The sequence below is a fragment of the Pseudophryne corroboree genome, chromosome 5 (genome assembly GCF_028390025.1).
Source record: "Pseudophryne corroboree isolate aPseCor3 chromosome 5, aPseCor3.hap2, whole genome shotgun sequence".
NCBI classification, from domain to species: domain Eukaryota; kingdom Metazoa; phylum Chordata; class Amphibia; order Anura; family Myobatrachidae; genus Pseudophryne; species Pseudophryne corroboree.
The window spans coordinates 170,436,599-170,460,904 of NC_086448.1; the positions used below are offsets into that span (position 1 = coordinate 170,436,599).

Consider the following 24,306-nt stretch of genomic DNA (forward strand, 5'->3'; position numbering starts at 1 on the left):
TGCTTTGAAGCAGTCCTTTGCTCATTGGATTAGGCTTACTATCCAACAGGCCTATGTGTCGGCAGCCTTACCTGTTCCTAAGTCTCTGAGGGCTCACTCTACAAGATCAGTGGGTTCTTCCTTGGCGACTGCCCGTGGAAGAACACCTTTGTGAAGTTCTACAAATTTGATACCCAGTTTGGGCAGGCAGTGCTACAGCAGTGGAACAGGCCCAGACGCGCTGTCACAGCTGCCAGTAGGGATTGTCAGTCCCAATAAAAATTGCAAAGAAAAAGTGTAAACTGGCGCTAGGTGTTTCCCCAATAATAAAAACTGTGGATTAATTTCAATAAAATAACATGTAATTTATTAATTACTTAACTAGACATGACATGCTAAAAAACAGGAATAAATTCCAATGAACACAAGTAGTTAGGGCATTGATGGAGCTCAATACATTTTTCAATGATGGCTGCTAGTGAGTGTCCACAAAGGATCCCGGACTGAAATGATAAGCAGAGTTCCCTGGGGAGAAGAAAAGCAAACAGCTGGTGTTACCCTTTTCGATGGAGGCTTCCAGAAAGTTGCAATTGTCAGCAGGCAAGCTGTGCTGTTGATGTGAATACTGGGTCCCTCCAATCGGTGCTGTATAAGGTCAATCCCACAAAGGAAACTTTTCAAAGTGTGTATGCTGCTACTACATCAGTGTCCTGCTCTTCAAATGGATCCAGATATGGACTTTTGAACAAACTACTTTGAAAAGTTTCCTTTGTGGGATTGACCTTATACAGCACCGATTGGAGGGACCCAGTATTCACATCAACAGCACAGCTTGCCTGCTGACAATTGCAACTTTCTGGAAGCCTCCATCGAAAAGGGTAACACCAGCTGTTTGCTTTTCTTCTCCCCAGGGAACTCTGCTCATCATTTCAGTCCGGGATCCTTTGTGGACACTCACTAGCAGCCATCATTGAAAAATGTATTGAGCTCCATCAATGCCCTAACTACTTGTGTTCATTGGAATTTATTCCTGTTTTTTAGCATGTCATGTCTAGTTAAGTAATTAATAAATTACATGTTATTTTATTGAAATTAATCCACAGTTTTTATTATTGGGGAAACACCTAGCGCCAGTTTACACTTTTTCAGTGCTACAGCAGTCTCTGCACGTTCTGGAAGAATTGGGACATCCCCATCTTACTAGATTCCCAAAGATCCCTTTATGGGGATGCGGTCAAGATCCCGCCGGACGGAATCTCGGCGGTCGAAATACCGACACCGGAATCCCGACCGGCACAATCCTGACATATTCTCCCTCCATGGATGTCCACGACACCCATAGAGGGAGAATAAAATAGTGTGCCGAGCGTAGCGAGGCACCGTGCCCGCAAGGGGCTGCGTTTCCGCTCGCTACCCGTCGGGATTCTGCTGGTCGGGATTCCGGTGTCTGTATTTCGACCGCCGGGATCCTGTCCAGGGGGATTTCGTATTGATCCCCCCCTTCAGGATGCTAGAGAAAATAGGATTTTAAATTACCTACTGGTAAATCCTTTTCTCGTAGTCCTTCAGGGATATTGGGCGCCCGCCTCAGTGCGTTGACATTTCTGCAAGTTCTTTTTTTATGTGGTTACCTGTTCAGCTGTTGCCGTTTCCAGCCGTTGCATGTTAGTGGTGTGCTGGTTTATAAATCTCACTACTCTTTGTCATCATGTTTCCTTCTCTCATATTTGTCATTCTCCTTTGGGCACGTTTTTACCTATAACTGCCTGTGGGAGGGGGCATAGAGGGGAGGAGCCAGCACACCCAGTGAATAAATTGAATGTTCACCGGCTCCTTTGGACCCAGTCTATACCCATCGTACTAGATTCCCCAATATCCCTTATGGACTACAAGAAAAGGATTTACCGATCGGTAATTAAAATCCTATTATCACAAGGTAGATCAGAGCTGACCGCTATAGTTTTCGGGTTTTTTTTTTTTTAGATAGCTGTATATTTGTCTTTGTGAAAAACTGGCAGGGCTTCTGCCAAAATGCTTGTTTTAAATATCCATATCCACTGCAAACCACAAATGATATGCCTCCATGACAAACAGTGGGATGTGTTATGTCCGACAATCATTACATTTATTAAAAATAAAATCTATTCTCGTCCACGAAAAAAATATAAAAAATGTATATCTATATATAAAATGTATTTTATTCCATGTGCCTATTTTTTCAGTGTTTTGATATTTTATTTTTCCTGAATTTTTATGAAAAGTAATTTATGCATAGAAAGCAAGTAATAAAGAAAACATACAACCAAAGTACATTTATTTTAAGCTTTGGAAAATAACAATATAAAAATGAACTCTGGGTTTAGAAATATAAAATAATACAAAATGTTTATTTTTCCAATTCTATTATTTTTAAACAAAACCATTAGCCTTTCGTCCGCTCCCCCACAAAAATACAAGTACCTTCATTATTTTACATAATAAACAAGAAACCCATGGAAATGTATTAAACCCCATGAGGTTTTTTTTTCTTTTTTCTTACCACACTATGATACAAACATAATCTTTTCTGTTAATTTAACAAAATACACATCCTAAAAAAGAGATGCACATAATTTACTTCTCCATCCACTTCTGCATGTTCACCAAGGAAATCTTTTCCAGAAACACAAGATGAGCAAAAACATTTGGTGCCCTTCAATATGACTGACAACACAATGTTCTTCAAAGGTTCAGAAGATCCTGGGCTTTCATAAGCATTTATGTGAATTTATATGTGTGCTGGTTAAGGAACCTTAAGATTAACAAACACTGTAAAAAAAAAAGTTAAGTACATATAGGATGTGATCTGGTCTTTGGTTTTTTTATTTTATTTGATGACTATTATTCAGAAGTTTGAGGCACTATGAAACCCATAAAAATGATATACTAGATCACACATACATTAAAGTACATGACATTTTTGTTTAGAATAGTGTTCATTTTCAATATCTTAACACACAAAAACATATTTGGTATTCTTAATGCACTTCAAAAAGATGGACAATCTGTAACTGCAGGTGGAGCTGTTGTCAATAAAGAACCTATAAACTCTCCACATATAACTATTACCAAAGCAACACAACTAGGGGTATATTTACTAAAGGTCAATATTCTATGAAAATCGACCTTTAGTATATAAATACCGTCTAAGTTTCTCTGTGAAAGAACTTGCTTAGTAGTCGATCACAAGAGTCCACTGAAAGAGGACTCTGCAAGCTGGTCGAAACAGTATTTATGTACTGCCCACCAATTCCTTATTATGCTAGGGAATGTATTCAAAATACTCTTCTCATATTTAAATACATTGTAGTGTGAAATGTAGTTCATATTGTAAGTAATTTTGTGCCAAAACTTCTCCCAATGCATTTCAGAAAAATGCTGTTAACTAATGCATTCACAATACAGCCTATTACGTCCATGAACATATGGATCACAGATTCTTTAGACAGGCTTTAATAAAAACTGTATAAAAAAAAATAAGATTTTAAACCTACTGGTAAATCTTTTTCTCGTAGTCCGTAGAGGATGCTGGGACTCCGTAAGGACCATGGGGATAGACGGGCTCCGCAGGAGACATGGGCACCTTAAAAAAAGACTTTGGATCTGGGTGTGCACTGGCTCCTCCCTCTATGCCCCTCCTCCAGACCTCAGTTAGAGAAACTGTGCCCAGAGGAGACGGACAGTACGAGGAAAGGATTTTAGTTAATCTAAGGGCAAAATTCATACCAGCCACACCAATCACACCGTATAACCTGTGATATACAATCTAGTTCATACCAGCCACACCATATAACCTGTGATATACAATCTAGTTAACAGTATGAACAACAACATATCATCGGTCCATAACCTACGAAACTATAACATAACCCTTATGAAAGCAGTAACTATATACAAGTCTTACAGAAGTAGTCCGCACTTGGGACGGGCGCCCAGCATCCTCTACGGACTACGAGAAAAAGATTTACCGGTAGGTTTAAAATCTTATTTTCTCTAACATCCTAGAGGATGCTGGGACTCCGTAAAGACCATGGGGATTATACCCAAACGGGTGGGAGCGTGCGGATTATACCAAAACGGGTGGGAGCGTGCGGATGACTCTACAGCACCGATTGAGCAAACAGGAGGTCCTCCTCAGACAGGGTATCAAACTTATAGAACTTTGCAAAGGTGTTTGACCCCGACCAAGTAGCAGCTCGGCACAGCTGTAGTACCGAGACCCCTCGGGCAGCCGCCCAAGACGAGCCCACCTTCCTAGTGGAATGGGCCTTAACCGATTTTGGAAACGGCAATCCTACCGTAGAATGCGCCTGCTGAATCGTTACAGATCCAGCGAGCAATAGTCTGCTTTGAAGCAGGGCCGCCAACCTTGTTGGCTGCATACAGGACAAACAGTGCTTCTGTTTTTCTGATCCTAGCCGTTCTGGCCACGTAAATCTTCAAAACCCTGACCACATCAAGGGACTCGGAATCCTCCAAGTCCCGTGTAGCCACAGGCACGACAATAGGTTGGTTCATATGAAAGGATGAGACCACCTTAGGTAGGAATTGAGGACGGGTCCGCAATTCCGCTCTATCCATATGGAAAACCAGATAGGGGCTTTTATGTGATAAAGCCGCTAATTCCGACACTCGCCTAGCCGAAGCCAAGGCTAACAACATGACCACCTTCCAAGTGAGATATTTCAACTCCACTGTTTTAAGTGGTTCAAACCAATGTGACTTAAGAAAACTTAACACCACGTTAAGGTCCCAAGGCGCCACCGGAGGCACAAAAGGAGGCTGAATATGCAGTACTCCCTTCACAAAAGTCTGTACTTCAGGCAGAGAGGCCAATTCCTTTTGAAGAAAATGGATAAGGCCGAAATCTGAACTTTAATGGAGCCTAATTTTAGGCCCAAATTCACTCCAGTTTGTAGGAAGTGAAGAAAACGGCCTAGATGGAATTCTTCCGTAGGAGCATTCCTGGCCTCACACCAAGAAACATATTTTCGCCATATTCGGTGATAATGTTTAGATGTCACGTCCTACCTAGCCTTTATTAGCGTAGGAATAACCTCATCTGGAATACCTTTTTCCGCTAGGATCCGGCGTTCAACCGCCATGCCGTCAAACGCAGCCGCGGTAAGTCTTGGAACAGACAGGGACCCTGTTGCAACAGGTCCTTTCTTAGAGGAAGAGGCCACGGATCTTCTGTGAGCATTTCCTGCAGATCCGGATACCAGGTCCTTCGTGGCCAATCCGGAACAATGAGTATTGTTCTCACTCCTCGTTTTCTTATTATTCTCAACACCTTGGGTATGAGAGGAAGAGGAGGAAATACATAGACCGACTGGAACACCCACTGTGTCACTAGGGCGTCCACAGCTACCGCCTGAGGATCTCTTGACCTGGCGCAATACCTTTGTAGCTTTTTGTTGAGACGGGACGCCATCATGTCTATTTGGGGCAATCCCCACCGACTTGCAATCTGTGCGAAGACTTCCTGATGAAGTCCCCACTCTCCTGGATGCAGGTCGTGTCGGCTGAGGAAGTCCACTTCCCAGTTGTCCACTCCCAGAATGAACACTGCTGACAGTACACTTATATGATTCTCCGCCCAGCGAAGAATTCTGGTGGCTTCCGCCATCGCCACCCTGCTCCTTGTGCCGCCTTGGCGGTTTACATGAGCTATTGCGGTGATGTTGTCCGACTGAATCAGCACCGGTCGGTCGCGAAGTAAGGTCTCCGCTTGACCTAGGGCGTTGAATATGGCCCTCAGTTCCAGGATGTTGATGTAAAGACAAGTCTCTTGACTTGACCAAAAGTCTTGGAAATTTCTTCCCTGTGTGACTGCTCCCCAACCGCGGAGGCTCGCGTCCGTGGTCACCAGGATCCAATCCTGAATGCCGAACCTGCGGCCCTCTAGAAGGTGAGCACTCTGTAGCCACCACAGGAGAGAAACCCTGGCCCTGGGGGACAGGGTGATCCGCTGATGCATATGCAGATGTGACCCGGACCATTTGTCCAATAGGTCCCACTGGAAAATCCTTGCATGGAACCTGCCGAAAAGAATGGCTTCGTATGTCGCCACCATTTTTCCCAGGACTTGAGTGCAATGATGCACTGACACTTGTTTCGGCTTCAACAGGTTCTTGACTAGAGTCATGAGTTCCTGTGCTTTTTCTTCCTGAAGAAAAACCCTTTTCTGGTCTGTGTCCAGAATCATGCCCAAGAAGGACAAGCAAGTCGTAGGATCCAGCTGCGACTTTGGAATATTGAGAATCCAGCCGTGTCGCTGTGACACCTTCAGTGAAAGGGATACGCTGTTCTGCAACTTCTCGCGTGATCTCGCTTTTATGAGATCGTCCAAGTACTAGATAATTGTGACACCCTGCTTTCGCAGGAGCACCATCATTTCCGCCATTACCTTGGTGAAAATTCTCGGGGCCTTAGAAAGCCCAAACGGCAACGTCTGAAATTGGTAATGACAATCCTGTATCGCAAATCTCAGGTACGCCTGATGAGGAGGATAAATGGGATCATGCAGGTATGCATCCTTTATGTCCAGCGATACCATAAAATCCCCCCCTTCCAGGCTGGCGATGACCGCTCTGAGCGATTCCATCGTGAACTTGAACCGTTTTAAGTAAAGGTTCAGGGATTTTAAATTAAAAATGGGTCTGACCGAACCGTCCGGTTTCGGGACCACAAACAAGGTTGAGTAGTACCCCTTCCCCCTCTGAAGCAGGGGAACCTCGGCCACCACTTGTTGAAGACACAATTTTTTAATCGCCTGTAACACTATCTCCCTTTCCAGGGGAGAAGTTGGTAGCGCCGATTTGAAAAACCGGCGAGGAGGCACCTCTTCGAATTCCAGCCTGTATCCCTGGGAAACAATTTCCATTGCCCAGGGATCCACCTGTGATTGAACCCAGATGTGGCTGAACAGTCAAAGACGTGCCCCCGCTGGAGCAGACTCCCTCAGGGGAGCCCCAGCGTCATGCGGTGGATTTTGCAGAGGCCGGGGAGGACTTCTGTTCCTGGGAACTAGCTGTGTTGTGCAGCTTTTTACCTCTGCCCTTACCCCTGGCAAGAAAGGACGATCCCCGTACTCTTTTGCTTTTATTTGAACGAAAGGACTGCATTTGATAATGAGGCGCTTTCTTAGATTGTGAGGGAACACAATCTAATTGCACTTAAATCCAAAAAATTCGATTTACCTGCCGTAGCTGTGGAGACGAGGTCCGAGAGGCCCCCTCCAAACAATTCCTCACCCTTGTACGGCAAAAACTCTTTGAGTCGGCATCCCCCATCCACTGTCGGGTCCATAAGACCTGCCTAGCAGAAATGGACATAGCGTTTATTCTGGAACCCAGTAAACTAATGTCCCTTTAAGCATCCCTCATATATAAGACAGCATCTTTTATATGCCCTAGGGTCATTAAAATGGAATCCTTATCAAGGGTCTCAATATCCGCTGATAAAGAATCTGTCCATGCTGCTACAGCACTACAAACCCAGGCCGACGCAATTGCCGGTCTGAGCAACGTACCAGAATGAGTGTAAATGGACTTCAAGGTAACCTCCTGCTTGCCGTCAGCAGGATCCTTGAGGGTAGCCGTATCTTGGGACGGGAGCGCTATCTTTTTTGATAAGCGTGTCAAAGCTTTGTCTACCCTAGGGGAGGATTCCCACCGTATTCTGTCCTGTGACGGGAAAGGATACGCTGTTAGAATCCTTTTGGGAATCTGCAGTTTTTTGTCTGGAGTTTCCCATGCTTTTTCGCATAATTCGTTCAGCTCATGTGAGGAGGGAAAGGTGACCTCAGGTTTCTTTCCCTTATACATGTGTACCCTCGTGTCAGGGACAGGGGGTTCCTCAGTAATATGCAAAACATCTTTAATTGCGATAATCATATATCGAATACATTTAGCCACCCTTGGCTGCAATTTTGCATCATCGTAGTCGACACTGGAGTCTGAATCTGTGTCGGTATCTGTGTCAACTATTTGGGATAGTGGGCGCTTCTGAGACCCCGAAGGTCCCGGCGACATATGTACAGACATGGGTTGACTCCCTGACTGTACCCTAGCTTCAGCTTTGTCTAATCTTTTGTGCAATAAATTTACATTAGCACTTAAAACATTCCACATATCCATCCAGTCAGGTGTCGGCACTGCCGACGGAGACCTAATATTCATACACTCCCCCTCCTCCTTAGGTGAGCCTTCAACCTCAGACATGTCGACACCCGCGTACCGACACACCACACAGGGAAGCTCTTTTCTGAAGACAGGTTCCCTACCAGGCCCTTTGGAGAGACAGAGTATGCCAGCACACACCCCAGCGCTATATGACCCAGGAAAAAACACAGAATGTTTACCCAGTAGCGCTTATGTATAATGTATATGCGCCAATTATGTGCCCCCCAGCCCTACTTTAAAACCCTCTTTCACCGTGTGTCAAGCAGGGGAGAGTCCGGGGAGCTTCCTCTCAGCGGTGCTGTGGAGAAAAAATGGCGCTGGTGAGTGCTGAGGGAGAAGCCCCGCCCCCTCGGAGGCGGGCTTCTGTCCCGCTCAAAATTACAATAACATGGCGGGGGCTCTTTTTATACATGTACAGTGCCCAGCTGTACATGTATATATGTGCATTTGCCACCTGAGGTGTTTATTGCTGCCCAGGGCGCCCCCCCTGCGCCCTGCACCCTTACAGTGACCGGAGTGTGTGAGGTGAATGGGAGCAATGGCGCACCGCTTCACTGCTGTGCGTTACCTCTTATGAAGATCATTTCTTCTGCCGCCTCTGAAGTCTTTTCTTCACATACTCACCCGGCTTCTTTCTTCCGGCTCTGCGAGGACGACGGCGACGCGGCTCTGGGACGGACGGCGAGGGTGAGACCTGCGTATCGATCCCTCTGGAGCTAATGGTGTCCAGTAGCCTAAGAAACAGAGCCCTGAAACTCAGAGAAGTGGTTCTGTTTCTCTCTCCTCGGTCCCTCGATGCAGGGAGTCTGTTGCCAGCAGGCTCCATGAAAATAAAAAACCTAACTAAAATACTTTCTTTTACAGGAAACTCAGGAGAGCTCCCTGAAAGCACCCAGTCTCCACTGGGCACAGTATCAAACTGAAGTCTGGAGGAGGGGCATAGAGGGAGGAGCCAGTGCACATCCAGATCCAAAAGTCTTTCTTAAAGTGCCCATGTCTCCTGCGGAGCCCGTCTATCCCCATGGTCCTTACGGAGTCCCAGCATCCTCTAGGACGTTAGAGAAATAAAAAAATTAACAAGCTGTACATGATCTTTAATGATCCTCTGCAGTTGATCTTACAGATGTTAGACACTGCTGTGTGATGGATAGATAGGTTTTCTATGAACCAAATGGAATCCTAAATACACATGTGGAATCCTCAAACTCGCTATACAATATGACATCAGGAACTGCCACATTACTATAAAGGATATGATTCATAATCCAATGTTTGTGTGAGAACTCCAGTGAGGACAAATTCTGCGCTGTGGACATCTATTAAAAATAAATGTAGATATTAATACACAATTAAATCATTGGAGATATACGTCACTAAGGTTATACGTACCTATACTGCCAGCAAAATATTCTCTGCACAGATGTAGATCATTTTCACATGATATCAAGATAATCTCTGCTAAACTCTACAAAAGAACAGATAATGGTGAAATGAAGGATGGATTTTTTCGTTACATATTTAAGCAATAACTGGAAAAAATAAATAAAAAAAATTTGATTTGACGGTATATTTATCAAGGAAACACTTTATTATTGCTGCCAAGAAGTATCACCAGACAGGAGAGCACTGCTCAGCTGCCTCTGAAAGATTTTCTAACTCTAGAAACTCTATATGATTACACTAAATTCACTATAACCTTAATGGGGAACACTTTCAACCTGAGAGACTGGGGTCAGTTTCATCTGAACTGATATAGTTCTTATGAGATATATATTTTTTAATTGAAAGTACTTAAGTGTCTAAAATATTTTAGATCAATGCACTTATTTTTACTGTGTTTAATCTTTTATTTAATTTATCCACTTCATTACCTTTTCCAGAGGTTCTCCAACAACAACGGGCCAGGTTTTAGGTATATCCATGTCTCAGCACAGATGGTTAAATCAAATTGACTGAGGTGCTAATTAAGTCACCTGTGGCCAAGAATGGATAAACTTAAACCTGGACTGTTGTGATGCCTTGAGGACCGCGTTGGAGAACCTCTGACCTACCCTATACTGCTTCCTAACAGAGTGCAAGGTTATGAGAACGCCTTGTCTATGAACGGTGCATACAAATGTTGGTTGTGAGAACTCCTGTTAGGAGCTACCCAGTTAAGCTTTGAACCACCCAATGTTCACTAATTTGAAGCAAACATTCTGCACCTGCCACCTCCTCTCATCATCACAGGTCAAAGTATTCAGTCAGCAGCTAAACAAGTGTAAGGTTACTGGAATTACTGATTTTTCTCTTGCTTATAAGCTACTTGCCGAGCTCTGCTGTTGTACATCTTCCTACAGGATACGGTCATGTGACCGCCACTCAGGATCCCGCCAGTCACCATGCCGACTAACAGGTACGATTCCCACGCGTGGGTGTCCACCGAGCCCGCTGCGTGGTGAGCGCAGCGTGCCCGCAAGGGGCTCTGTTGTGCTCGCAACCCCTCCGGCATTCTGCGGACGGGATGGCGGGGTCGGTATGCTGACCTCCGGGATCCCTACCGCCGGTCTCACAGCCCAAATCCCTTCCTACAGTAGCAGAGTTCCATATATGTTTGCAGATGACTGATGCATGCAAACTATTTAATAGTTAACTCACACATTCACTGCAAAACATGGGCAGATTTTTTTTTAACAACTAACAGGGCTTAGTAGAAATGTTGTAGTGGAACACAACTAGTACTGCTCTACAATGCATGAGAAATAGGTCATGTTTGTGACCTTTTCTAAACACGCAGTGTACAAATTTTAGAATACAATCAATCATGAGGTACGGCACAATTAATTCTCATTTGACCCATTTTTAATGCATTTATTGTAGCGCGAACAACACTAAGCTGATAGGCGTCTCACTCAGTTGTTTACCTTACCTTATTTTGCTTGTGCTCTACAATTTTCCGAAAAGAAGGGGGTTTAGTTAAGATTTTTCCACCCGCACACTCCACAATAGATTTCATTGTTGACAAACTGGGGCATATCCCGGGAGTAATGTAAAAATACTTGCCCTAAAAAACATAAAATAATCATTTTTGCAAGACTGCTAAGTACAGTAAAAAGTGAGAAAAGTCACTTGTTTGATTGGTGGCTTTAATGTTCGTTAAACAAAATAATGAAAACTATCTAAAAAAGCCCCTAAGTTTAATAAACAGCTTTGTGTAAGAGTAAATAAATGATCTTTATTACAGTCATACTTATACTGAACTGGAATAGTGCTCCTTAGTGGATGCATAGGGTGGTATTCAATTGTGGGTCATTATTAAGGCATTTTCGCCAATGCCTTTTCACTTTTTTTTGTGAAAAGGCATTGGGGGAAAATGTCTAAAAATCAGCGAAAACAGCCCACATTTTTGCCAGCGCAGGTGGGAAAACACGTGGATTCGTCTAAATGAAAAGATAGCACTGAATAGAATTGAATAGGGTGAATCCCCATTTGCCCTAAAAAAGTACTGAACAGACCTAATTGAATACCCTCCATAGTCTTACAACTTAAAATTGATACAATCATGGAAGTTCTTACACAAGATTAAAATTCTTGTGACAGAATGAGATTTACAGTAAGCTTGTAATATACCTTCACAGATAGCTAATGTTTTCCTGAACTGGTGTTCTGGTTGGTGGAATGCTCACAGAATCATACCTTGAAGAGGGGAGCAACATGTGCTCTCTTTAGGGACTCCTCTAAACTGAAGCAGAAAAGCACTTCAGCCTCAGCATCGCGCAGTATGTAGCTCTGTTCCTCTAGTTGGGCGGGAGAGAAAAAAAAATAAAAAATGACTGTCTATTGCAAAACATGTAAATAAAGACTAACATATAGCAGGATGTACATTTTATTAGACATTTCATAGCTGGAGTTGTAGAACATTGTCGCTTTCTTTTGTCAGCATTCTGAATTACAACTTTATTTGTATTTTGGAGAGTTGGTATATTGTTCAGCAAAAAAAATAAGATTTTAAACCTACCGGTAAATCTTTTTCTCCTAGTCCGTAAAGGATGCTGGGGACTCCGTAAGGACCATGGGGTATAGACGGGCTCCGCAGGAGAAATGGGCACTATAAAGAACTTTAGAATGGGTGTGCACTGGCTCCTCCCTCTATGCCCCTCCTCCAGACCTCAGTTAGAGAAACTGTGCCCAGAGGAGATGGACAATACGAGGAAAGGATTTTGTAAATCTAAGGGCAAGATTCACACCAGCCCACACCATCCATACCGTATAAACTGGAATATACGCAACCAGTTAACAGTATGAACACAAAACAGTATCAGCTAAAGACTGATCTCAACTGTAACATAACCCTTATGTAAGCAACAACTATATACAAGCCTTGCAGATTTTGTCCGCACTGGGACGGGCGCCCAGCATCCTCTACGGACTAGGAGAAAAAGATTTACCGGTAGGTTTAAAATCTTATTTTCTCTTACGTCCTAGAGGATGCTGGGGACTCCGTAAGGACCATGGGGTTTATACCAAAGCTCCAGACCGGGCGGGAGAGTGCGGACTCTGCAGCACAGACTGAGCAAACGCAAGGTCCCCATCAGTCATGGTATCAAACTTATAGAACTTTGCAAAAGTGTTTGAACCTGACCAGGTAGCTGCTCGGCAAAGCTGTAAAGCCGAGACGCCTCGGGCAGCCGCCCAAGAAGAGCCCACCTTCCTAGTGGAATGGGCCTTTACCGAATTTGTTAACGGCAATCCTGCCATAGAATGAGCCTGCTGAATTGTGTTACAGATCCAGCGAGCAATAGTCTGCTTCGAAGCAGGAGCGCCAACTTTGTTGGCTGCATACAGGACAAACAGTGCTTCTGTTTTCCTAACTCGAGCCGTCCTGGCTACATAGATTTTTAAGGCCCTGACTACATCCAGGGACTTGGAATCCTCCAAGTCACTCGTAGCCACAGGCACCACAATAGGTTGGTTCATATGAAATGAAGAAACCACCTTAGGCAAAAATTGAGGACGAGTCCTCAACTCTGCTCTATCCACATGGAAGGTCAAATAGGGGCTCTTGTGAGACAAGGCCGCCAATTTGGACACCCGCCTTGCAGATACCAAGGCCAACAACATGACCACCTTCCAAGTGAGAAATTTCAATTCAACAGTTTGAAGAGGTTCAAACCAGTTAGACTTCAGGAACCGTAACACCACGTTAAGGTCCCAAGTTGCCACTGGGGGCACAAAAGGAGGCTGAATGTGCAGTAGTCCCTTTACAAAAGTCTGGACTTCTGGGAGAGAAGCCAATTCCTTCTGAAAGAAAATAGATAGGGCCGAAATCTGTACCTTAATGGAGCCTAATTTTAGGCCCATATCCACTCCTGTCTGTAGAAAGTGGAGAAAACGGCCCAGATGGAAATCTTCCGTAGTAGCATTCTTAGCTTCACACCAAGAAACATACTTCCTCCAGAATCGGTGATAATGTTTTGCCGTCACCTCCCTTCCTAGCCTTTATCAGAGTAGGGATGACTTCCTCCGGAATACCTTTCCAAGCTAGGATTCAGCGTTCAACCGTCATGCCGTCAAACGTAACCGCGGTAAGTCTTGGAAAAACGCAGGGCCCCTGTTGTAACAGGTCCTCCCTGAGAGGAAGAGGCCATGGATCTTCTGTGAGCATCTCCTGAAGATCTGAATACCAGGCCCTTCGAGGCCAATCTGGAACAATGAGTATTGTTTTCACCCATTTTTGTCTTACGATTCTCAATATTTTTGAGATGGGATGAGAGGAAGAGGGGGGGGGGGGGGGGGGGAACACATAGACCGACTGAAACACCCAAGGTGTCACCAAGGCATCCACCGCTACTGCCTGAGGGTCCCTTGACCTGGCACAATACCTCCGAAGCTTCTTGTTGAGGCGTGACGCCATCATGTCTATGTGAGGAATTCCCCAAAGACTTGTTATCTCTGTAAAAACTTCTTGATGAAGTCCCCACTCTCCTGAATGGAGATAGTGTCTGCTGAGGAAGTCTGCTTCCCAGCTGTCCACTCCCGGAATGAATACCGCTGACAGAGCGCTTACGTGATTTTCCGACCAGCGAAGAATCCTGGTGGCTTCCGTCATTGCCACTCTGCTTTGCCCCGCCTTGGCGGTTTACATGAGCCACGGCTGTGACGTTGTCTGATTGAATCAGAACCGGTAGGTCGCGAAGAAGACCCTCCACTTGTCATAGGCCGTTGTATATGGCCCTCAATTCCAGTACGTTGATGTGTAGACAAGCCTCCTGGCTTGACCATAGCCCCTGAAAATTTCTTCCTTGTGTGACTGCTCCCCATCCTTGGAGGCTCGCGTCCGTGGTCACCAGAACCCAGTCCAGAATGCCGATCCTGCGACCCTCTAGAACAGGGGTGTCAAACACAAGGCCCGCGGGCCAAATCCGGCCCGCCAGACCTCGTCTGATGGCCCGCGGTGCCGCCGCCAGCCTTGCAGCCTCCCCTTTTTTTTTTTCAATGAATTTACTCCGTGCCTGCACGGAGTAAATTCATTTTAAAAATGGCTCAAGTAAAAAAAAAAAAAAAAAATTACTTACCTTCCGGGACCTGGCCCGACTTCTTCCTGCCCCGCACTGCTCCCTGGGTGTCGGACGTGACGTCATCACGTGACGTCCGCCCGACATCTCCAGGGATCAGAGGAGCGCGCGGACGCCGCGGAGAGGAGCAAGAAGAAAGAAGTAAAAGAAAGAAAGAAGTAAAAGGTAAGTAAAGTAAATGGAGGGGGCAGATGGCTGGGCACTATAAAAGGGGGCAGATGGCTGGGCACTATAAAAGGGGGCAGATGGCTGGGCACTATAAAAGGGGGCAGATGGCTGGGCACTATAAAAGGGGGCAGATGGCTGGGCACTATAAAAGGGGGCACATGGCTGGGCACTATAAAAGGGGGCACATGGCTGGGCACTATAAAAGGGGGCACATGGCTGGGCACTATAAAAGGGGGCACATGGCTGGGCACTATAAAAGGGGGCAGATGGCTGGGCACTATAAAAGGGGGCAGATGGCTGGGCACTATAAAAGGGGGCAGATGGCTGGGCACTATAAAAGGGGGCAGATGGCCTTGTGTTTTCCATATGTTTAATAAAGTGTTTGGCAATATTTGTATGTTTAAAAAAAAATTAATGTTTGTTACCAAAAAACATTTTTCAATACATTGTACAATAATTGTACATTTGAATATCTACTTGTCATTATTCTGACTATGTTTCTGCTTTCAGAGCTAGTTATTACTTACATTATTACAAAAAACAGTAATAATTGAATGCAGTGACATTAATTTATGATAATAAAGAGTGGACACATAGACCTACAGATACAACCGGCCCTTTGATGGGGACCAAACTGCTGATGCGGCCCCCGATGAATTTGAGTTTGACACCCCTGCTCTAGAAGGTGAGCACTTTGCAGCCACCACAGGAGAGACACGCTTATCTTCTGATGTATTAGTAGATGGGACCCGGACCACTTGTCCAGGAGGTCCCACTGAAACGTCCTTGCATGAAACCTGCCAAAGGGGACGGCCTCGTAGGCTGCCACCATTTCCCCCAGAACTCGAGTGCATTGATGAACAGACACTCTTTTTGGTTTTATCAAGTCTCTGAACATGTTCTGGAGGTCCTGGGCTTTTTCCACCGGGAGAAAAACCCTCTTCTGTTCCGTGTACAGAATCATGCTGTCACGATCCAGGTAATTCCTTATCAGTATTTACCTTCCAAATGTCTACTGAGACTGTCCCAGTGTTCCAAGCCTGGATTCCATCTGCACTGTCTGTGTGCAGCACGCTGCATCTCATTGATTCTAATCTCTTTACTGTGATTCTGGCAGCATCAGGGTTAAGTTTCACATGCAAGTTACAAACAATCTTTCCCTCCAAAAGCTAACATGGGCGCAGCCATGTTTTCCTAATCACATGTTACCTTTCAGCCTATCAGCTGCACTCTGCTCTCAGCCTGATTACCCAGCAGCTGCACTCTGGTCTCTGGTTAATCAGCCAGCCAATCCCTGTTTCCCAGCTGGTATAAATATCTTGTTCCTGGGGTGGAAAGAGGTCAGTGCTTCAATTGTCTTCAGTGATTCCAGTGTGCAGTTCTTCCATGGACTTTCTCTGCTGTACAGCCTGACTCTGCAGTGTCTACATTGCTCCCTGTGACTGGCAGTTACCTGAGACCGGCTTCCAGCTTCTAGCTTCCAGCGGTGCTCTGCCCTGCCAGTAACCATCGGTGTTCCGCCATCGATCCCCAGTAACCATCGGTGTTTCGCCATCGATCCCAAGTCTCCATCGATGCTCCGCCATCGATCCCAAGTCTCCATCGGTGCTCCGCCATCGATCCCAAGTCTCCATCGGTGCTCCGCCATCGATCCCAAGTCTCCATCGGTGTTCCGCCATCGATCCCGTCACCATCGGTGTTCCGCCATCGATCCCCAGTCACCATCGGTGTTCCGCCATCGATCCCAAGTCTCCATCGGTGCTCCGCCATCGATCCCCAGTCACCATCGGTGTTCCGCCATCGATCCCAAGTCTCCATCGGTGCTCCGCCATCGATCCCAAGTCTCCATCGGTGCTCCGCCATCGATCCCAAGTATTTCTCTGAACTGTGATTCCTGTTACCTGTACCAAGTCATCCGTATTCCTCTGAACCGTGTTTAATAAACCTTTGAACTTTCCTTCATTGTCTTGGTCACGCCTTCGGGCATTTGTTCTAAAGGTTCCCTGCTTGTCTAAGAACCCTGTACTGCCTCCCAGGTACACATATACCTCAGCCCCTACAACTGAGGCTTCCCCCTGGTCAGCACCAGCCCTCAGTTTGTGACAGTAAGCACTGACCTAATGGATCCGGCCGGAGACCAGGTCCAAGCGACCAGGCCGATGCAAGAACTTGCAGCCTGCCTTGAACGTCAAGAGACTGCACAGGGTCATGTGATCCGCTGTCTCCAGGACCTCTCCTCTCGGCTGGATGGAATACAAGTAACCCTCCGTGGTTCAGGGGCGTCCAGTGTGCCGACTGCAGTACCTTTGGTGGTATCCCCACCCACCATTCCCGTTTCTGCTCCTTGTCTCCATTTACCGACACCTGCCAAGTTTGATGGTTCCCCAAAAGCCTGTCGGGGTTTCCTAAAGCAGTGTGAGATATATTTCGAGTTACAACCTGGCAGTTTCCCAACTGACCGCACCAAGGTTGCTTACATCATCTCCCTCCTCAGTGGCTCCGCCCTCGATTGGGTATCACCTCTATGGGAGAAGTCTGATGCCCTGCTCTCTTCATATGCAGACTTTGTGGCAACCTTCAGGTGCATCTTTGACGAACCAGGTCGTGTGACCTCTGCCTCCTCTGATATCCTCAGGCTACGTCAGGGGACACGAACAGTCGGTAAATATCTGGTACAGTACCAGATCCTAGCGTCCGAACTTTCCTGGAATGATGACGCTCTTTACTCAGCCCAAGATGGGGCGTCTGTGTCTACAGCCCAAGAAGGGGCGTTTGTGTCTACAGCCCAAGAAGGGGCGTCTGTGTCTACAACCCCAGGAGGGGTATCCAATGTTCAAGCTCTAGTAGGGGCATATGAGTCTTCTCAAAAAGGAGTTTCTGATCTGTCAACCCCAGGAGGGGTGCTGGAGAAAACAACCCTGAGAGAGGTGTCTGATTCGTCAACCCCAGGAGGGGTCACCAAAGTTTCAGCCCCAAGGGAAGTATCCCGAGCCAAGTTCCCAGATGGAAATTTTTGTGCTACAGATGCAGTTATGAACTCCTGTTTGCCGTCTTCAGAGAGCACCACCCTGTTGGCATCCAGCATGGACCATGTCCAGGATGGTCTAACAACACTCAGATACCACTCATTCCGGTTCTAACCGGATTCAGACTCCTTCAGTTCCAGCTGATTCGAATGTCAATCCAAAGACTCCTCCGGTCCCAGCCGGTTCAAGCTTTTCTGGGCCCAATCCGGTTCCATCCGTAGGTCCAAAGACTCCTTCAGTTCCAGCTGATTCAACGGTCTCCAAACTCAATCCTGTCCTATCCGTCGGCCCAAAGTCTCCGCCGGTCTCAGCCGGTTCAAGTTTGTCTGGACTCAATCTGGTCTCGTCCATAGGTCCAGTACAGTCTCATCTGGTTCCAGCCAGTTCAAGTTCATCAGGATTCAATCTAGATCCTTCCGTTTGTTCAGGTAAAGAATTTATAAGAAGTGTCCTGGGGCCACTCCTAAAGGAGGGGGTGCTGTCACGATCCAGGTAATTCCTTATCAGTATTTACCTTCCAAATGTCTACTGAGACTGTCCCAGTGTTCCAAGCCTGGATTCCATCTGCACTGTCTGTGTGCAGCACGCTGCATCTCATTGATTCTAATCTCTTTACTGTGATTCTGGCAGCATCAGGGTTAAGTTTCACATGCAAGTTACAAACAATCTTTCCCTCCAAAAGCTAACATGGGCGCAGCCATGTTTTCCTAATCACATGTTACCTTTCAGCCTATCAGCTGCACTCTGCTCTCAGCCTGATTACCCAGCAGCTGCACTCTGGTCTCTGGTTAATCAGCCAGCCAATCCCTGTTTCCCAGCTGGTATAAATATCTTGTTCCTGGGGTGGAAAGATGTCAGTGCTTCAATTGTCTTCAGTGATTCCAGTGTGCAGTTCTTCCATGGACTTTCTCTGCTGTACAGCCTGACTCTGCAGTGTCTACATTGCTCCCTGTGACTGGCAGTTACCTGAGACCGGCTTCCAGCTTCTAGCTTCCAGCGGTGCTCTGCCCTGCCAGTAACCATCGGTGTTCCGCCATCGATCCCCAGTAACCATCGGTGCTCCGCCATCGATCCCAAGTCTCCATCGGTGCTCCGCCATCGATCCCCAGTCTCCATCGGTGTTCCGCCATCGATCCCCAGTCACCATCGGTGTTCCGCCATCGATCCCCAGTCACCATCGGTGTTCCGCCATCGATCCCCAGTCACCATCGGTGTTCCGCCATCGATCCCGTCACCATCGGTGTTCCGCCATCGATCCCAAGTCTCCATCGGTGCTCCGCCATCGATCCCCAGTCACCATCGGTGTTCCGCCATCGATCCCAAGTCTCCATCGGTGCTCCGCCATCGATCCCAAGTCTCCATCGGTGCTCCGCCATCGATCCCAAGTATTTCTCTGAACTGTGATTCCTGTTACCTGTACCAAGTCATCCGTATTCCTCTGAACTGTGTTTAATAAACCTTTGAACTTTCCTTCATTGTCTTGGTCACGCCTTCGGGCATTTGTTCTAAAGGTTCCCTGCTTGTCTAAGAACCCTGTACTGCCTCCCAGGTACACATATACCTCAGCCCCTACAACTGAGGCTTCCCCCTGGTCAGCACCAGCCCTCAGTTTGTGACACATGCCTAGGAATGATAGTCGTTGGAATCAATTGTGACTTTGGCAGATTGAGAATCCAACCGTGTTGTTGTAGCACTCTCAGGGAGAGTGACACGCTCTTCTGCAATTGATCTCTCGATCTTGCTTTTATCAGGAGATCGTCCAAGTATGGGATAATTGTGACTCCCTGCCTGCGCAGGAGCACCATCATCTCCGCCATCACCTTGGTGAAAATCCTCGGGGCCGTGGAAAGCCCAAACGGCAACGTCTGAAATTGGTAATGACAGTCCTGTACAGCGAATCTGAGGTACGCCTGATGAGGAGGATATATGGGGACATGAAGGTATGCATCCTTTATGTCGAGTGACACCATAAAATCCCCCCCTTCCAGACTGGAGATCACAGCCCGGAGCGATTCCATCTTGAATTTGAACTTTCTCAAGTACAGGTTTAGGGTGGTCTGACCGAACCATCCGGGACCACAAACAGGGTCGAATAGTACCCTTTCCCCTGTTGGACTAGGGGAACCTTGACAATCACTTGCTGTTGATACAGCTTTTGGATTGCAGCGAACACTACTTCCCTCTCTGGGGGAGAAGCTGGCAAGGCCGACTTGAACAATCGGCGAGGGGGCACCTCTTCGAATTCCAGTTTGTAGCCTTGGGATACAATATCCATCACCCAAGGATCCACGTCTGACTGAACCCAGACCTGGCTGAAGAGTCGAAGACGTGCCCCCACCGGTGCGGACTCCCTCAGTGGAGCCCCAGCGTCATGCAGTGGATTTAGTAGAAGCCGGGGAGAACTTCTGCTCCTGGGAACTAGCCGTAGCAGGGATTCTTTTCCCTCTACCCTTACCTCTGGCGAGGAAAGATGTACCCCGAACTCTTCTGGACTTACGCGACCGAAAGGACTGCATCTGATACTGTGGAGTTTTCTTTTGCTGTGGGGGAACAAAAGGCAAAAAGGTAGATTTACCCGCGGTAGCTGTGGCAACCAGGTCCGCGAGACCTTCCCCAAATAAAACTTCACCTTTGTATGGCAAAACCTCCATATGTTTCTTTGAGTCGGCATCACCCGTCCATTGGCGAGTCCACAGGGCGCGCCTAGCAGAAACCGCCATGGCGTTGGCTCTCGACCCCAGCAGCCCAACGTCTCTTGAGCATCCCTCATATATAAGACTGCGTCTTTAATGTGGCCTAAGGTTAATAAAATGGTATCCCTATCTAGGGTATCAAGGTCAGCTGACAAGGTATCTGTCCAAGCTGCAACTGCACTACACACCCATGCCGATGCTATTGCCGGTCTGAGCAAAGCACCTGTATGCGCATAAATAGACTTTAAAGTATTTTCCTGCCTGCGATCAGCAGGATCTTTGAGGGCTGCCGTGTCCGGAGACGGTAGCGCCACTTTCTTGGACAGGCGTGTTAAAGCCTTATCCACCCTGGGTGAGGATTCCCAACGTACCCTGTCCCGTGCAGGGAAAGGATATGCCATAAGAATCCTCTTGGGAATCTGCAGTTTTTTATCAGGAGTTTCCCAAGCCGTTTCAAATAAAACTCGTTAAGCTCATGGGATGGGGGAAAGGTTACCTCAGGTTTTCCTTATACATGCGCACCCTCGTGTCAGGGACCGAGGGGTCATCTGTGATATGCAAAACCTCTTTTATTGCAATAATCATATAATGAATACTTTTTGCCACTCTCGGGTGCAACCTCGCTTCATCGTAGACGACACTGGAGTCAGAGTCTGTGTCGGTATCAGTGTCTGCTATCTGGGATAGGGGACGTTTTTGAGACTCAGAAGGGCCTGGTGACCCAGCTGAAGCCGTGGATTGACTCCCTACTCTTTCCCTGGACTCTGCTTTGTCCAATCTCTTATGTAATAAGGTCACATTTGCATTTAAAACATTCCACATGTCCATCCAATCATGAGTCGGCATTGCAGACGACGACACCACAATCCTCTGCTCCACCTCCTCCTCAGCTGAGCCTTCCGCATCAGACATGCCGACACACTCGTACCAACACCCCCACAGGGATATAATTATAAGGAGACAGTTCCCCAATAATGCCCTTTGGAGAGACAGAGAGAGAGAGAGAGAGAGAGAGAGAGAGAATGCCAGCACACACCCAGCGCCAACTGACACTGGAAAATAATGTCCCAGATAACAGCGCTTTTATATTAGATTACTGTGTAATACACTCACTGCGCCTTACAAGTGCCCCACCCCCCCTCCTCCTCCTCTTTTCAGCCCTGTGTCACCGTGTTCAGCAGGGGAGAGACCGGGGAGCCAGCTTCTCTGCAGATCTCTGTGGAGAAAATTGCGCTGGTTAGTGCTGAGGGACCAAGCTCTGCCCCCTCCGGTGGCGGGCTTCGGTCCCGCTCAAAATATTTAAAACTGGCGGGGGATATAAAGAATTACTGCCTCCGCAGTGTCTATGCCAGATACAGAGGTTTTATTGCAGCCCAGGGCGCGCCCCCCTGCGCCCATCAGTGCCCACTAGTGTGTGTAGTGTGTGTGGGAGCAATGGCGCGCAGCGTTACCGCTGCGCGCTTACCTCAGTGAAGATCCGAAGTCTTCTGCCGCCTTGAAGTCTTCTTTTCTTCTTATACTCACCCGGCTTCTATCTTCCGGCTCTGCGAGGACGACGGCGGCGCGGCTCTGGGACGAGCGGCGGGGGGAGACCCGCGTTCCAACTCCCTCTGGAGCTAATGGTGTCCAGTAGCCTAAGAAGCAGAGCCTATCACTTAAGTAGGTCTGCTTCTCCCTCTCCTCAGTCCCACGATGCAGGGAGCCTGTTGCCAGCAGTGCTCCCTGAAAATTAAAAGCCAAACAAAATTATTTTTCAGAGAAACTCAGGAGAGCTCCCCTGTAGTGCACCCTATCTCCTCTGGGCACAGGATCTAACTGAGGTCTGGAGGAGGGGCATAAAGGGAGGAGCCAGTGCACACCCATTCTAAAGTTCTTTATAGTGCCCATGTCTCCTGCGGAGCCCGTCTATACCCCATGGTCCTTACGGTGTCCCCAGCATCCTCTAGGAAGTAAGAGAAAAGAAAAAAAAAGTAATACAACAGCGCTATTGTAAGGTGAAAAAGTCTTACTTCGACTTGAGGGCAGCTTCATAACACCTTATCTACTTCTCCCTCTCACTATTAGCACCACAGTTGGGTCCCACTTACCAACAAATTTTTGGCACTTGAAACTTTCATCGAGCCACTCTGGAGTGACAATGTGCTTCGCTACAGATATCGCAGTCAGAAATTTTACCGTCCTCGTGACTTTACTAGCAATCAAATGAGTGCATTTCTGTGCAGAGTCCACCACTTCTCCACCAAGAATGTAAAGTTTCTGAAAAATACATTTACACATATGGCAAGAGTTAAATAATAAACATGGATAAAAAAAATAGAGAATCATGCTCATGAAGAAAAAGAAAACCACAAGAATGGCCATAAAACCTAAAAAAAATAAGAATTTACTTACCGATAATTCTATTTCTCGTAGTCCGTAGTGGATGCTGGGGACTCCGTCAGGACCATGGGGATTAGCGGCTTTGCAGGAGACAGGGCACAAAAGTAAAAGCTTTAGGACTAGGTGGTGTGCACTGGCTCCTCCCCCTATGACCCTCCTCCAAGCCTGTTAGGATACTGTGCCCGGATGAGCGTACACAATAAGGAAAGATTTTGAATCCCGGGTAAGACTCATACCAGCCACACCAATCACACTGTACAACTTGTGATCTGAACCCAGTTAACAGCATGATAACAGAGGAGCCTCTGAAAAGATGGCTCACAACAACAATAACCCGATTTTTGTAACAATAACTATGTACAAGTATTGCAGACAATCCGCACTTGGGATGGGCGCCCAGCATCCACTACGGACTACGAGAAATAGAATTATCGGTAAGTAAATTCTTATTTTCTCTGACGTCCTAAGTGGATGCTGGGGACTCCGTCAGGACCATGGGGATTATACCAAAGCTCCCAAACGGGCGGTAGAGTGCGGATGACTCTGCAGCACCGAATGAGAGAACTCCAGGTCCTCCTCAGCCAGGGTATCAAATTTGTAGAATTTAGCAAACGTGTTTGCCCCTGACCAAGTAGCAGCTCGGCAAAGTTGTAAAGCCGAGACCCCTCGGGCAGCCGCCCAAGATGAGCCCACCTTCCTTGTGGAATGGGCATTTACAGATTTTGGCTGTGGCAGGCCTGCCACAGAATGTGCAAGCTGAATTGTACTACAAATCCAACGAGCAATCGTCTGCTTAGAAGCAGGAGCACCCAGCTTGTTGGGTGCATACAGGATAAACAGCGAGTCAGTTTTCCTGACTCCAGCCGTCCTGGAAATATATATATTTTCAGGGCCCTGACAACATCTAGCAACTTGGAGTCCTCCAAGTCCCTAGTAGCCGCAGGCACCACAATAGGTTGGTTCAGGTGAAACGCTGACACCACCTTAGGGAGAAACTGGGGACGAGTCCGCAGTTCTGCCCTGTCCGAATGGAAAATCAGATATGGGCTTTTGTGAGACAAAGCCGCCAATTCTGACACTCGCCTGGCCGAGGCCAGGGCCAACAGCAAGGTCACTTTCCATGTGAGATATTTCAAATCCACAGATTTGAGCGGTTCAAACCAATGTGATTTGAGGAATCCCAGAACTACGTTGAGATCCCACGGTGCCACTGGAGGCACAAAAGGGGGTTGTATATGCAGTACTCCCTTGACGAATGTCTGGACTTCAGGAACTGAAGCAA

At 46.9% G+C, this 24,306-nt stretch overlaps 1 protein-coding gene across 3 annotated transcripts in view; it reads right to left on the reverse strand.

Annotated features, from left to right (window-relative positions):
- Window positions 1-2,276: 2,276 nt before the first annotated feature.
- Window positions 2,277-24,306, reverse strand: part of PAXIP1 (PAX interacting protein 1) — a 118,927-nt gene continuing 96,897 nt past the window's right edge. For all 3 annotated transcript variants that reach the window (XM_063921876.1, XM_063921875.1, XM_063921874.1), the window contains 6 exons: window positions 22,733-22,901; window positions 11,880-11,980; window positions 11,113-11,247; window positions 9,594-9,669; window positions 9,456-9,520; window positions 2,277-2,748 (listed from right to left, as the gene is read on the reverse strand). In XM_063921876.1, coding sequence (XP_063777946.1) covers window positions 2,737-2,748; window positions 9,456-9,520; window positions 9,594-9,669; window positions 11,113-11,247; window positions 11,880-11,980; window positions 22,733-22,901 — 558 coding nt within the window. In that variant the 3' untranslated portion in view covers window positions 2,277-2,736. The remainder of the gene's footprint in view (window positions 2,749-9,455; window positions 9,521-9,593; window positions 9,670-11,112; window positions 11,248-11,879; window positions 11,981-22,732; window positions 22,902-24,306) is intronic.